Here is a 15,071-nt window from a genome sequence, read left to right as displayed (position 1 = left end):
CGATTGCCCGGAGACGTTGATTACAGTTGTCATTTTATTCTGGCAGAACGATGTAATTATGCTCAGCTGAAGACACAATTGCCACGCACCATTCAGAGCCAGTGTCTGGCTAAATGTGAAAACCTTCCGACCAAGCGGCTAGATAAGTAATGCGCACTATGTGCGTATCAACGTTGAGGGGTAAAACCTGCTTGGTTGTCAACAACGCTCTGTCTGTCTGAGTAACTAAGCCGTCATCGACTTTAAAGCCTCTCGAGACCTGATCATTCTCGCCTTACATGAGGTGATATCACCTTGATTACCTCACCGAATATTTCTTTCTAATAATTATAAATGATATATCGAACGAAGCTTGTTGTATGACATCACCGGTGCTATTTTGATACCTCCGTGTGACAGAGCACTCCGAGTGACATCGATACACAGTCTTGTGTATCGATGCATGATTAGCCATAAACTTCATAGAAGTCCAAGAAGAGAAATGGTATTTCTCTTCTGTCACTGAGTGGCTAGTTTTTTGGTAAAGAATCGTTAAAATCCTGAATTTTTAGTATATGAGAGATCACTAAAAATTGAATAGATGTACAGGGTGTTTCAGAATTAAGTAACCCTTTTAATTTGTTAATAAATAAAAAACTAAGAACAAGGAATTTAAAAGCAAAGAAAACGCCAAGAAAATTCACCATATCGATATTGAAAACGTTTCGGAGTCCAGCTCCATCATCAGTTCGACTAAGATGAAAATTTAAGGCTTGATAATTAAACACAAATTTAGCAAGCTATACAGGATAATGACGTAACTATGATGCAATATTACCATGAAAATGTTCTTCTTTTAAATAAAACAAGTTTCAACTTCATAACGTTCTTAGTTTTTTATTTATTAACAAATTAAAAGGGTTACTTAATTCTGAAACACCCTGTATATGCCTGTCGTCAGACCTGAAAAAATGTCGAATGAATCGCATCATATCTTGCGTCAAAATTGTGTTCGAACGGCCGTGAGTTATCGCTATATCAGCGTGAGTTTTGATTGAGCGTCTCAAACTGATATGTTCTGTCTCATGCTTATTGTTGTGTTTGCTTTTGTAATTCCGAGCATTTGGGGAGTCTGTTGCGCAGAATCCGTTAAGATCATCATAATCTGAATGATTATCGTAAAGCAGAATGGCAATATGTTTTCTTTGTTGATGACTTCAATAATATTCGGTTCCCAGCAATAATTTTCAGAGAAATGGTTGGATTGTGAAGCTAATTTTCGATTAGCGCGAAGTTTATTAAGGCTTTGACATTTGGAGAGCCAATCAATTAAAAATCAAATGAATATAAAGTGTAATGTGATACAACCGTACGCGGTTAAGCACAACCGCTTTTATTTAAGCATAAAGGACTCACTATGCCCATTGCACTCACCAAACACTATATATATTCACTGATCCGGTCACCTTCAGTGGTGCTGCACAGGCACTGTGATCACACCATCCATTTCCAGATTTGTTTGAGTTCAATCAATAGTGGACGAAGTCCATCGAGTCTCAAATTTTACCTGCTACAAGAAGACTGGAATAATTTTTTTCAATAATAACTGGGTGCTAAAAAATCTGATTTTGATCACAAGGGAATAAGTTTACACGGCTGCATTGTTAGCATGCTGTTTTTAATGGCACTTGGCACTTTATTATTATTGGATATGATACATATGAGCGAAATATGCATGACCATCTAGCTTGGCTTGAATTATTGAAGTTTATTAAACAATTATTGAGTATATATATTAATGTTTGCACTGTAAAATTAAAACAAGAGAGCTGCTTTAAGAAATGGACGGATAATAACAAGAAAAGTGTTTTAATAAAACAGATTTGCTTTCACAATATGTACGTTGATCATCGAAATAGAAACGATTGGAAATCATTGAACCAAAACAAAATTGTTTAAACTAATACGTTTAGAGACAAAGTAAAACAGTTCGAAATTCAATGTCAAACTAATTTCAATCCATGAAATTATCTAATATGAACAAAAATGTATTCGTGGAAAAACCTATTGCTGCTAAAACTTAAATTATGTATCTATAATAAGTCAATGAATGTGATGCGAGCGAATAAGCCCCTATAAGATATGTATAAAATATCAGCTTATCAAAGAGCAATTTAATTACGTTCTATATAGGCGGACCTATCATTTGAACTATAAGTCTTAGTTTAAGGATATCGCAATGCTCAAAATTATGTTGATTATTGGTCACTAGACATTAACATAACGCGTACAATCAACTTATTTAGCCTTCTTGGAAATTGATTGTGCTTCAATTGTCTCAGTACAGTTTTGACAACTCGCTTTATTATTTTAACCTAGATTTAACTCGATCGGAGAGGCCTTGAGACACTTAAGTGTCTCAAAACAGCGGTCAATTTTCTGTCAGCGTAGTACCTGCTGTTTGCACGCCCCCTCCCCCATCATCCCACCCTCCTCCTGCAGTACGCGCCGCCCTGTCCCTCAACCTCGTCCCAGAGAGCTAGGGTTACAAACAACTGACCGTGACCTTGTCTCATGTCAACATCAGCACGTCACTCACCGCCTTCATCTTCCTGATGTCTCAATTCACCTCTATATAACCCTCATCATCATTTGATCTCTCGTGACCACAGTCCTGCTGAACTAAACTTAAAAAATACCGCTGAATTCCTATTGCCGACTGAAAATTCTCAACAAAAATTTCAAAAAACTTGAGGTACGTTTTTAATGTAAGGTGTGTTTTTGAAATAAGAGCCGTTAAAAAATTGTAGAATAATTGATTTGTTTTAAAGGCAATATTTTATTTCTACAAAACTCATATCTACATAATTTCTATTAATATTTAAGCATTTATCATATCTTTGGACCACTCAGCTGGTATGCCAGCGAAGCTTGCCTTTCGATTAGACAACCGATTTAGACAATTTCTTATAAAACACTTTCTGAGTCAACAGGGAAATTTTCAGCTATAAGAACGAAATCGGGAATCGTCCGTTCTCCTTCACTTTACTGTTCACTTTTTGAATCAGTTAATCAATAATGACTGGAGGTCTCCCACTTCGTTTATCAGCATTGCTCTTCATGATGCCATCCTTTTAAACTAATACGAATGCCGCGATGAATTAGTTTTTTAAATGCATTCAACATGAATCGAAATGAACAGAAGCTGAGAAAGATGTTTTTTAAACCGGTACATGAACGTCAATTTTTGGAAAAGGTAGTCTGAAAACGGCCGTGAGATTTAGTAACAGTGCAATTGAGAAATAACAAGCTATTGTAGAATTTATGCTCCGTGCTTATTTTGGCGGGATGCTTGAGAATTAGAAATGTTTCATCGACGTATCAGTTATTGAATGATAATTATTGGTTTTTAATTAAGAGGACAAGTTCATTCAGCTGAGAACCCTGTGCCAAGTTCTTGCTTGCTTTTGGCCTGATTTTTGTTGGCCCGTTTTAAAATGGACTTTTGTAAAAAATGTTTTAGCCTCTGAAAGATTTGTTCTTAGAATTAAGGTTTCTTCTTCCAACATTTCTGAATTTACTGGCTACCTACAAAACTCAAATTACGGTAATATTTACGTTTTAAATCTTATAAAAATTTCTCTTCTGTTTATTAAACCTCATGACCCACGTTTATCGAGACAGTTAAGATTTATTATACAATAACTTTATTATTGTACATACGCTTTCTATATTCTCCTGTTTGAAGGGGAAATCGTGGAGCTTTAGCTTAATTATTGAAATCTTGGTAATCGTAAGATTATTCTTTGCTTTAAAACTTTTTATTCGTCTACAGTTTTATTGGTACGAGTCTAGTCGTCTGTTACGACGAATACTCTGATTCAAGACTATTTTGTTGTATAACTCCCGAACCCTTGTCATTTAATAGAGACGCAAGCTTGAACGCATTTCTCGAGTTTATCGGGTGGAAGAAACGAAGTTCGAAAATAGTAATTGAATTCGTAGACCTCAATTGTATTGAATTCTACCATAATTCTGGCTTGAAAATACTAACGATTTGGATGAATTTTTTTAAAGAAGGTTTCAAAGTAAAGGTTGAGAAATTCCTTGAATTAAAAAAAGTAAGAGCTGCATGTATGCCATTGATGCAATTGATCCAGCATTTTTGGAGAATCCTTAATGGATATTATCATCCATAACTAAATACACCATTTTCCATTAGTCACATTTAACGAAATGTTTTAAAATTTCACAATTGAAATATTTTTCTTCTACATGCTGCTCGGTAATGCCAAAGTTGTTCTAGTTATTGATGTTTTTTTGGAAACTTCATATTTATTAAAGAAATTTCTTGAAAAAACGGTTTCAATATCACTTTAATTATATCTCATTTTTATCAATTAATTATCCAAACTCAAATAGAAGATAAATACAGACGGAGAAAATGACAGGCTATTGAGGATAAAAAAAATTACGGAAGCAAATATAATGAGAGTTGTTGCGGACTATTTATTGCTTTACAGCGCAACTGTTGTCTATGGCAGGATTAAGTGAATACGCATGCATCCATAGGTTCATTTGTGCTTTATATTCCCAGAAGACACGGTTTCTGGAAAGAAACCGGTACAAATACAAAATTTATTCAAAGAAAAAAGGTTATTGGATTTATAAACAATATTCGAAAATATTCAAGTAATTACTGAGAAATTAAATGCTCAAGAAATTACGAAATATTCAAACATGAGAACTAGGCTCACCAAAATTCAATCCTGATCTAAGTTCGGTCTGTACACCTCTGCTGACAGATGAAGAATGAACAAAAACACATCGCAAGACCACAGAATTAAGCTATTATCCTAAGACAAATGTTGCGTTCACAACACAAGTGATATATTGATATACATATAAGCGAGTGATATAGATGAGCGGTACATCTAAAAATAGTTGGTGTCCACAATATTATTGAATATTTCGTAAAATTATCTAACTAAAATGAGATTGAAATACATTATCCTTATCATACTAAACAAGCCACGAAATATGAGCGACATTTCTCTGCCGGATGAACTTGAGGAAACAAATTCTTGGATGACCTAGAATCAGACTGTCATTCAGTTCAGTTCAGTTCTCTCCGCGCCATAAGGCGCACAAGGCTTGGACGTCACTCCTCCACTGGGTCCGGTTTGCAGCTGCCTGCCGTGCTATGTTCCACGAGTTCCAGCCTGCTCGGTTTCTCTCCTCTTCCACCATTCGCCTCCAAGTTGTTTTTGGGCGTCCTCTCTTCCTCCTTCCTTCAGGTGCCCACCCGAGGGCCACAGCACAGTCGCTTGCTCTGTCCTTCCTCAACACATGTCCCACCCAGTTCCACCTCCGTCTCCTCACCACATCACTGATTTTCTCCACTTCTGTCATATCAAGAACCGACTTGTTTGAGATGTGTTGCTGCCATCGGATCTTGCAAATCTTCCGTAAGCATTTGGTCTGAAAGATATCTAGTTTCCTCTCTTCTCCCTTTGTTAGTTTCCAGGTCTCACATCCGTATAACAAAACTGTTATACGGATGTGAGACCTGGAAACTATCAGACTGTCATGGCTCCATGCAAAAGTCTCATGCAACCGATCATTTTTATTGTAACTCCTCATCATAGATCGTCGTAAAGATAATAAGTGGTGTAATTAAAGTCTACCATTCTTTGCAAGAGAAAGATTAACTCCCGAACAAGAGGTTTAATTAATTCAAACGGTTATCCTATCTTCTGATGAACTGTCATTACGTTGGTGCATGATTATATGTAAACGCATTTTCTAGAGTATCGATGTATATCATTTGTACCGATGCAGAGTATCATTTGTAGAACAAATGCAGAACCGCTAGTTCTGCCTTTGTTCTACAAATGGATTTGAAATGAGCGAATCAGTGATATATACTAGTGGACGTATCTGGTGCTGGTGTTGATACTGATACTGTAAGTGTTGTTGCTGCTGGTCATGTAGTAACAGATGCTGGGTGTTATGCAGTTGTTGGAGCTGCAGGTCCTAGTGCAGTTGTGTCTGTAGTCGCCACTTGGCAGCTGCTCGATCCTTCACTATTAAGTACATATCTGTGAAGGCAGAGTAGCAAGTTAACATTGATGGCTTCAAGTGGCGAGACACGTATGCAAACTGAATTGCTGAACAGACTTAATTCAATACACAAAATTCATTATGGCCTGTGTAACTGGTTAGCAAAAAGCTCCATCACTTTTAAGTCAAAGATTTTGCTCTCTCTTCCAATGCCCTTCTTGACTTCGATGCCCTCTTCCATAACCATGACTTCATCTCAACGAGAGCAAAAGTGACTCTAATATCAATGACTTTAACATCAGAACGGAATTAATGGATAACAACGACGGGAGACGGTCCCCATCTGACCTAGGAGAACTGGGATTGAACATCCCAGTTCCATTATGTTAGTTCCTCTATCCTTAATTCCTCGGTAAACGAGAAGCATGGCGGAGACCGGGCCTAAAGAAAAAATAAGTGACGAACAATAACAAGAATAATCGATTTCAGTACCAAGATTCGACGAATCCATGCCCGTTAGACTATTTAAGAGACTCCAATAGGATAATTGACGTTTTGAGACGCAGTAAACCTCAAGCTAATTCATCTATTCTTGGAAATTTTACTGTTCAACATTCTGTTTAATATTGCCTAGTTTTTCACCTTCGTAGTTTTTCATTAGAGCTTTGCACCGCTCCTGGCAATGACCCGACAGAACTTGACGGCAAATTAATAAATAATTTGAATGAATCTCTGCTTAAGGATTTGCGTATTTCATTGAGCCATCGACATGCGATCGCGTGACAACTGACTCACGATAACTCATGACTAATGTATTGATAGTGGAACCAACACCTCTTCTGAAGCCAATGAATCTAAACCCGGTATGAACGTGCTTGGATAGTTCTCCGGGATTTCGATAATATTTTTATACATGAATTCAAACATATTAATTATATTAACTCAATATCGATATGAATATATTAAATATAAGATTACATTGCTTGTGATATCCATTGCAGAGTTTCAAGAATTGTGTATTGAATTTTGTAAAATGCCTCATAGCCTTGTTCTTTGTTTGATTAATATAAGCATTCCTGCTCTGGAAATTATTTCAAGCATCTCAATGAATTATATATTCAAAAGAAATATCTTACATGAATTATTTTCGGATTGATTAATGCCGGTTAGCTAAGTTAACAGGATAAACTGGGATGAAAAATAATGGGTATATAATCATGTAATTGAATTGGCCCTGAGTAAACCAATTTTTTTAATAAGCTCCTATACTATGTATAGCAAGAAGGACAGAATAAAACAGAATAACTTAACATCTCATCATTGATAACTACGAATTTTCATTTGGTGACTTATGAAATGTAACTTATAATTTTGATTTTTGCCTGTTGTGGTATCATGTCAAGACTGGAATAAAGGGACGTTAATTAGAGTGTTTCAAATGGGAATGAGCAGTAACCTCGAACTGGACCTAATTGCAAAACTCCATCATTATTATTCATCTTCACCTGTTGAGAAACATCGTAATTCTACTCATATCTTTTTCGATCATGGCATACTCACTTCTTTTTCGATCACGGCAGTACTCACTTTTTTTTTTATCACGGTAACTGAGCGGTCGAATTTACTTTCTGAGCTGAGGGTTCCGGCATCATCCCCTACAGCGTGCGTACTCTTGAGGTTATCGAGCATTTCTACGAATATTGAGAACAAATTTCGGGGGACATTGCTTCTATAGTAGAAAAATGTATCGATGCTGCGCAAAGAACCCAAGCACTTATTGGTCGTCGGTATCTCGTATCGATGAGTTAATCCGGCAGGGGACCAAGAGGAGCTGTAAAAATAACCCGAAGTTAGGTTTAAGCAAATATCCTCTCCAGTAGTGAAGTGGATAAAGAATCATGTAGTTTCAAACAAAAAGTATTTATAGAAAACATGATCCAATAAAAAACAGGTAACTATTAATCTGCATCAAATAAAATTTAATTTTGAGATTGCACATTTTCCTTCATTATTATAAAATTATTCTTACTTTTAGAAAAGGAAACAGTGCAATCTATCAACCTAAAAACATCACGAAAAAATTAAATGAAATCAACTTGCTTGGAAACTGATTTCTCGATTCATAAATGAAATTTGCAAAACATATTCAAGTTAGGTACAAACATATTTAGGATTTTTCAAGTGGATGTGACAAAAGGACAAATATACAAACAATATAAATGGTGAGTTTTGCAATTAATGTGCCAAAGAATATACGAGGCTTGTTTTTAAAGTAAGTACCATTTTGACAAAAAATCAGCAGCCTATGCACTTGAAAATACATTATTTTCCTGAAAATTCTCAATAATATCGAGGCAATTGTCGTATCTTGGGACCAGCTTTTGTATGCCTTTGTTAAAAAAGCTTGTCGTCAGACTAGGCAACTGATTAGACAATTTCGTGCTATCCTCCCACCTCCGCATGCACGCTCTCGAAACTCGATTCAGTACTCTAAGCCAAAGTCAAGTTGCTCTCACTGAAAAAAACACAGTCACAGCAGTCAACTCCTCGTCTTTTCTCTCATAGCCCACGACATTAATCTAATCTCCTTACCTTCGATTCGATCCCGACATAATTTTTCTTCCTCTCTCATTCTTCTGTCCCACATTCCACCATGAGATGCTTTAAAGTTCACCGCTCAAAATTATTAGCTAATACATAAAACATTCATTCTTAGAAATTTAAAATAAAATAAAAATACAACAAAAGTTCATCATATCTTTGTAGAAAACTTTTAGGAGTCCAGCTCCATCGGCAGTTCGAAGATTTTATAATGCAAATAAAATCGCAAGCTAGTACAATTGCAAGTCATGGAACCGAATTTGAAATCTAAATTTACAAATGGAAGACAAAGCATAAGAAAAAAACAGCAAAACCTGTCTATTCACAGTTTCAAAAAGTTAGGAGTTAAGGGGATCGACCTGGCATTTTGAAAACTTCTACAGTTATTATCCGATTGTCATGAAACTTCACATACATACGTAAAATGTGAAAATAAAAACACGTAGAGAGATGGCAGTGGTACCATTTGAAAGAACAGAATTCCAGCTTTAAGATGAGTAGAAAAACCGGAAAAGCCAAAATTGATCGATTTTAGCCAGGTCGATCCCCTTAAATCTGCTGAGTCTAAGTTTGAAAATGTACAAGGATTCTAAATCTTGGGGCGATCGCATATGAATAGGAGGCATATCTTTGTATCTGAAGAAACAACCGATTTTGAAATTGTTAACCATCACAACATGAAGATTGACATTCGGAAGTATTTATTGAACAAGATTTTCAATTCTCTTGACATAGATTCGGACGCAGAGCCGAAGTAGGGAAAAGAACAATAAACAACATTCCTACTATCGCGCTCGTGAACAACCTCGCTGTATCGCTTCTACATGAATTTCTCGATTCGGGCAAACACCAAACTTGCCGGAAATCCATTAGGCGAGAAAATATTGCAGTAGTTACTGAACCGAGCTCATGGTAACATTTTGCATAAACAGTTTAAATCATAGGTTACCACAATCTTATTTCGAATCTTACCCAACAAAATTAACCAATTACCCCCGAATAAAACCTCCTTCAATATTATTACGAACACAAAATTAACCAATTACTCCCGGATAAAACCTGCTCATTTACCAGGCTTGAGTGATTTGAGTCAAACCTGCGTGAAGCCTTGAGTCAATTTTTTTCGTGGTGCACACCAGACAGTAGCTGAAGGCGCTCTCAAATTAGCCTCCACAAAAACTCGCTCCAGATCCAGGACCGGTCTAGCAGAGGCCAGAGGTAAATGCATCTCTAATATCGAGGGTGTTCTAGAACATATTTGTCCTTGACCGCTCGTTGATCTGTAATACATTAAGCACTGAACTCCCGTCGAGTGTGGATATTTCATATGGTGATCATTTCTTATTGATCGCGTACCAAAAATATACAGAGCAAATAAGCGCCTCAGTTTAGCACAGTTACTCTACCTAATTCAGAAGGTTACTTCATTTTCTTTTAATACTGCTCATTGAAAAACTGGATTTGCAGCTATGACTCACTCATTTCTCATAGTATTACCACCGTTCTCTCTCCTGCAACGACAGTTTCATACCCATTAAAGCCTTTGTATGTGCTATCGAACTCATATAGTTTGCTTATATCTGAAAATTCATTACCAACGAATTTCGGGAATTCATATGTAAAATTTCACCATCTAGTGCACAAGACCTCGACTAGTGGCTACACACAAGACAAGACCTAGTGGCTAGCGACGCGTCTTGATAGTCGCTACCCCAGGGTTTGATCCGAAGCACCTCTTGAGGCTTTTGCAGGTCTTACGTCAGTGGGCGGAGACATGGGAGAAGCTGTGAGGTGGTGATAAACGTGGCGCACGCCGTGCGTCACCGACAACAATGCTGTCGGTGATTAACTATGCGTGTATGAAAGAAAAAAAGAAAGAAAACGCGAAATTCTTAGAAAACGGTCATAAAAGTGGTACTGTAGAAATCTATCTCCTCCTACGATTTTCAAGCTACAATATCGCGACGCATATCATTCGATGCTTAAATACCATATCTGTCGATCGGTCGTAGCTTTTTTCGGGATTCCAATTTTTGAGGGTGAGGTCAACATTTTTTACAAATTTTCCGTAGATTGAAAAATCGAAAATTACCCCCATTGTTCGATGATTTTGGGGGTAATAAGATGATTTTGATACCGTTGGATTCATCAATGTCAACTTTAACATGAGCATATAGACTGGAAAAGCCAAAATCTTTGATTTTGAACAGACGATCCCCTTAACCTTAACTTCAGTATAATAATTCAATGTTAATATATTATAAGCAAATAAATGTATTAGAATAAAAGAATTTTTTCAATGTGTTTTTTATTTTTTCTATATAAAATGAGAGCTAACGAATCATCTAATGAATGTCATGCGGAAAACACACCTTAATTAAAGCACACTATAAAACCCTTTGGATAAATTTTGTAAGTAAAATGAGAGTTTATAAATCATTTCATGTAAATCATGCGAAAAAACATACATATAATGTGAAATCTCTTTGGATACATTTTTTAAGCAAAATGGAAGCAAATATTGTCAGCATGAACAACTGTGAAGTTTGTAACACAGTGGTTAAAAACCTAAAGATACATATAGAAACTCAAAAGCATCGTAAAGCAATTAACAATTCGATCGTATCAATGCATACTTCAATACAGAGACAAAATGTGTAATATGTAATCGGGAAGTTCAAAATTTGAAAAGGCATGAACAAACAAACGCTCATAGAAAACGTCTAAATGATAGCATAATAGCCAGTTCTCTCTTTTATTGTAATCTTTGTAATTTGGAAGTGGATGATATTGGAGTACATGAAAACTCAAATGTACATTTTAAAAATAAATTTGAATGCATGCGAGGGGAAATTAAAAAAGCTGTTAATGACACATGCGAAGAACATATTTATCATGATATCAGAACGATCGATTCTAAGTTGTCTCACAAGAATATAACATCTGAAGTTATTCAGATGTTATACAGTCGAAATTCGATAACATTAAATTAGAGTTGAATTTACAAGTTGAGTTTTATAAATTTAAATTAGGTAGTGAGCAAATCTATAATACCGGTTGGTTTAATTCAAACAGGTCTATAGAACTTTCAGGGATTCATATAAATTTAAATACAATTAAAAGACTGTATGATAACCTGGTACACAGAATCGAAGAATTTACGAATAACTCTTCTGGATGGGTATCAAAAAAGTTGCTAAACTTTACAATTAAAATTATTGAATACAAACGTTTAAGAGGTTCTAGCTATATTGAATTGCCTGAAAAATTGAGACATCCAAAATTATGTTAATAAATATTAAGTTAATATATATTATTATTAAGTTAATATATATTAATATCATAAATATCAAGTTAATAAATATTAAAAACCAAGATAACATGTGCTTTAAGTGGAAGGTCGCACGCCACTTCTGCAGGGACAGAAAAATGGTTAACAGAATAACGAAAATATTAAAGAAGAAAGCTGAAGAGTTGGAATTCGCAGATATAAAATTCCCTATGAAAATTAAAGACATCGGTAAATTTGAAAAGATGAATAATATTTCATAAACGTATATAGCTTGAATTATTCTTTGGAGCTATGCCCACTTCGAATAACTAAAACTAAAAATAAAGATGTGGTGTCATTATTGCTAATAACAAATGAGAATTGAAGTCATTATGTTCTGATGAAGTCTTTAAGTCCATTTATTCATAAGGCAAGTCATAGAACTAAATATGTATGTCCATATTGCCTGCATGCATTTACACGTGAAGACCTACTTGAAAAAATAAAGATTATTGCTCTGTTCACACGCCCGTCAAATATGTTTATAGTGATGAGAAACTAAAATTCAAGGCCTTTCAAAAGACTAGCAAGCATACCTTTGTAATTTACGCTGATTTTGAATCGACTTTGGTAGGTATTGATTCATGTCGGCCAGACTCCACGTCGAATTATACTCGGAATATTCAAAAGCATGAGCCTAATACTTTCTGTCGCTATACTAAATGCGAGGATGATAGGTACTCAAACTTGGAGTTAAATAATGGTGAAGATGCATCGGAAAAATTTGTAGAATATCTATAAGCAGAAACAAAACGTGTATATGAATTATTAAGTCAATATCCGAAAAGATGTTTTTATCAAATGAAAAATATTATGAACACCGAAATGCTACAGTTTGCTATGTCTGTAATGAAGAGTTTACTAAAGAAAACTATAAGGTTAGAGACCACAACCACCTAACGGGAGACTATAGAGGTCCAGCGCATCTGAAATGCAACTTTAAAATTAGAATTCCTAATTTTATCCCAGTGTTTATGCATAACTTATCCAATTATGATTCATATCTGTTTATTAAAGAACTAGGTAACGTGTCTGGTAAAATTAATGCTATACCAGAGACAGATCAAAAATACATAAGTTTCACACAGACCATCAAAGTCGGGACGAATATAGATAAAAAACTGGGAGAGAGTGAGATATAAAAAGAGACTTAAGATTCTGAGACACTTTCATATTCATGTCTTCATCGTTGGATGCATTATCAAAAAACTTATCAGAGCATATAGAATTAAAAAAACATTTCCCTAATAATGAGCAGTTTAAATTGAAACAAAACAAAGGTATATATCCATACGATTACATGGATACCTATGATAAAATGAACTCTATTAGTTTACCATTAGTTTATGTTTACCATTAGTTTATGAATTTTACAACAAATTCAATGACAAGCATGGATCTGATGAAGAATATGGACATGCTAAAGAGGTTTGGGATGAATTCAAATGCAAAACATTCAAAGACTACCATAATCTCTATCTTAAAGTTGATACCATGTTATTAAGTGAGGTTTTTGAGAACTTGTTCACCTATTGTTGAGCTATTGTTCACCGATACTGATTCGCTTTCTTATCAAATTAAAACCGATGGCTTATATGAAGATATGAAGCATAATAAAGACTTATTTGATACATCGAATTATCCTAAAGATCATTTCCTTATTCAAATCAAAACAAAAAAGTAATCGGTAAAATGAAAGATTGAACTAGCAGCATTCCTATAGAAGAATTTGTAGGTCTTCGAGCAATGCTGTTTTGTTATCGAACAAAATGTTTTGTAGCTAAGAAAGCTAAAGGTATAAAGAGAAATGTAATTGAAAGGAATAAAACCATGGAAGAATATAAGAGAGCATTGAACAATGGGACTATATATAAAACAATGTATAATATCCAAAGTGATAATCATGAATTGTATACAAAAGAGGTCAATAAAATTGCTCTGAATGGCGATGATGATAAAAGACATATATTAGCAGACGGTATTAATACACTAGCATTAAACCACTGTAATGCAAGATGATAGTAGTCTCCAAAAAATAATCTAATAAAAATGATAGTCTACAATAAAAGTACATTAATAAACTATCCTGAGCTACTATCAACCGATGATAGTGAATATTTAAACCAGCTGGAATCATTTCTTCGTAATGAATAAACTGGGAGCGGCATTTTTTAACACGATGTTGAGGAAATTACCACTGCCAGAAATGCATTTAAAATTACACTTCAACATTCAATCTGAGCAAGTTCCCAACGGTTCTTTCAATGATATGCATACCTACTCCTTCTGTGGCCCTGGCACTAAGGTGCAAAAAAGAATGAATGAAGGTTATAAGGGAGTTAATTCACTGGATAAAGCTTGTAGAGAGCATGATATATTTTATAGTACACATTCAAAAACTAAAGACAGAAACAAGTCTGATGATATACTAGCGAAGAAAGCGTCTGAAATTGCGATAGATCCTAATGAGTCTGAATACGTTAGAACTGATGTTAAGTTAGTTAATGCTATAATGGCTGGAAAAAGTTACGTATGTCTTGGAGTACCAAAAAACGTAAAAGTCCACTCACAGGAGTGGTAAAATTCTAAATCAAATATATTACGATCCTAAAACCGGCTACGTGGGGACAAATGAACTTGTTCGTAGGAGTGGTTTATCACGAAAGCAAGTCACGAATTGGTTGGAGTCACAGGAAACCTACACTCAACATAAACCAATAAAATATAATTTTACCACAAGAAGAGTTAAAGTAACAAAGATTGATGATCAATGGCAGGCAGATTTAGTTGATATGCAAAAGTATACAGATAAAGGTAAAAACTACATCCTAACTGTGATTGACATCTTTAGCAAACATACATGGGCAGTTCCTATACGTAGAAAAACTGGTGAAGAGATTAAAACCTCTTTCCAAAAGCTTTTTACTGAACGAATACCCTAAAAAATTCAAACAGGCGAAAGTCTAGAGTTCATTAACAAGCAAACACAAGAGTTATTCAAAAAGTTTGAAGTTCAATGGTTTGCAACTGATACAAACAAAGGCTCAAGTTGTTGAGAGATTTAATCGGACCCTCAAGACTAAAATGTGAAAATATT

The 15,071-nt window shown here is 35.1% G+C and overlaps 1 protein-coding gene across 3 annotated transcripts in view; it reads right to left on the bottom strand.

Annotated features, from left to right (window-relative positions):
• Positions 1 to 5,200: 5,200 nt before the first annotated feature.
• LOC108681603 (proteoglycan 4) overlaps positions 5,201 to 15,071 on the bottom strand; it is a 54,937-nt gene continuing 45,066 nt past the window's right edge. Inside the window, exons 13-14 of one of the 3 annotated variants that reach the window (XM_018170652.2) lie at positions 7,630 to 7,873; positions 5,201 to 6,080 (exon numbers count right to left, since the gene is read on the bottom strand). In XM_018170652.2, coding sequence (XP_018026141.1) covers positions 6,069 to 6,080; positions 7,630 to 7,873 — 256 coding nt within the window. In that variant the 3' untranslated portion in view covers positions 5,201 to 6,068. Of the gene's footprint in view, positions 6,081 to 7,629; positions 7,874 to 15,071 lie in introns of those variants that run through there. The other 2 variants (XM_018170653.1, XM_018170654.2) reach the window with 2 other exon arrangements.

Source organism: Hyalella azteca, unplaced genomic scaffold (assembly GCF_000764305.2).
Source record: "Hyalella azteca isolate HAZT.00-mixed unplaced genomic scaffold, Hazt_2.0.2 contig3861, whole genome shotgun sequence".
In the NCBI taxonomy this organism is placed as follows: Eukaryota; Metazoa; Arthropoda; class Malacostraca; order Amphipoda; family Hyalellidae; genus Hyalella; species Hyalella azteca.
Note: the sequence above shows the minus strand (reverse complement) of the source record. Positions and strands in the feature narration are given on the sequence as shown.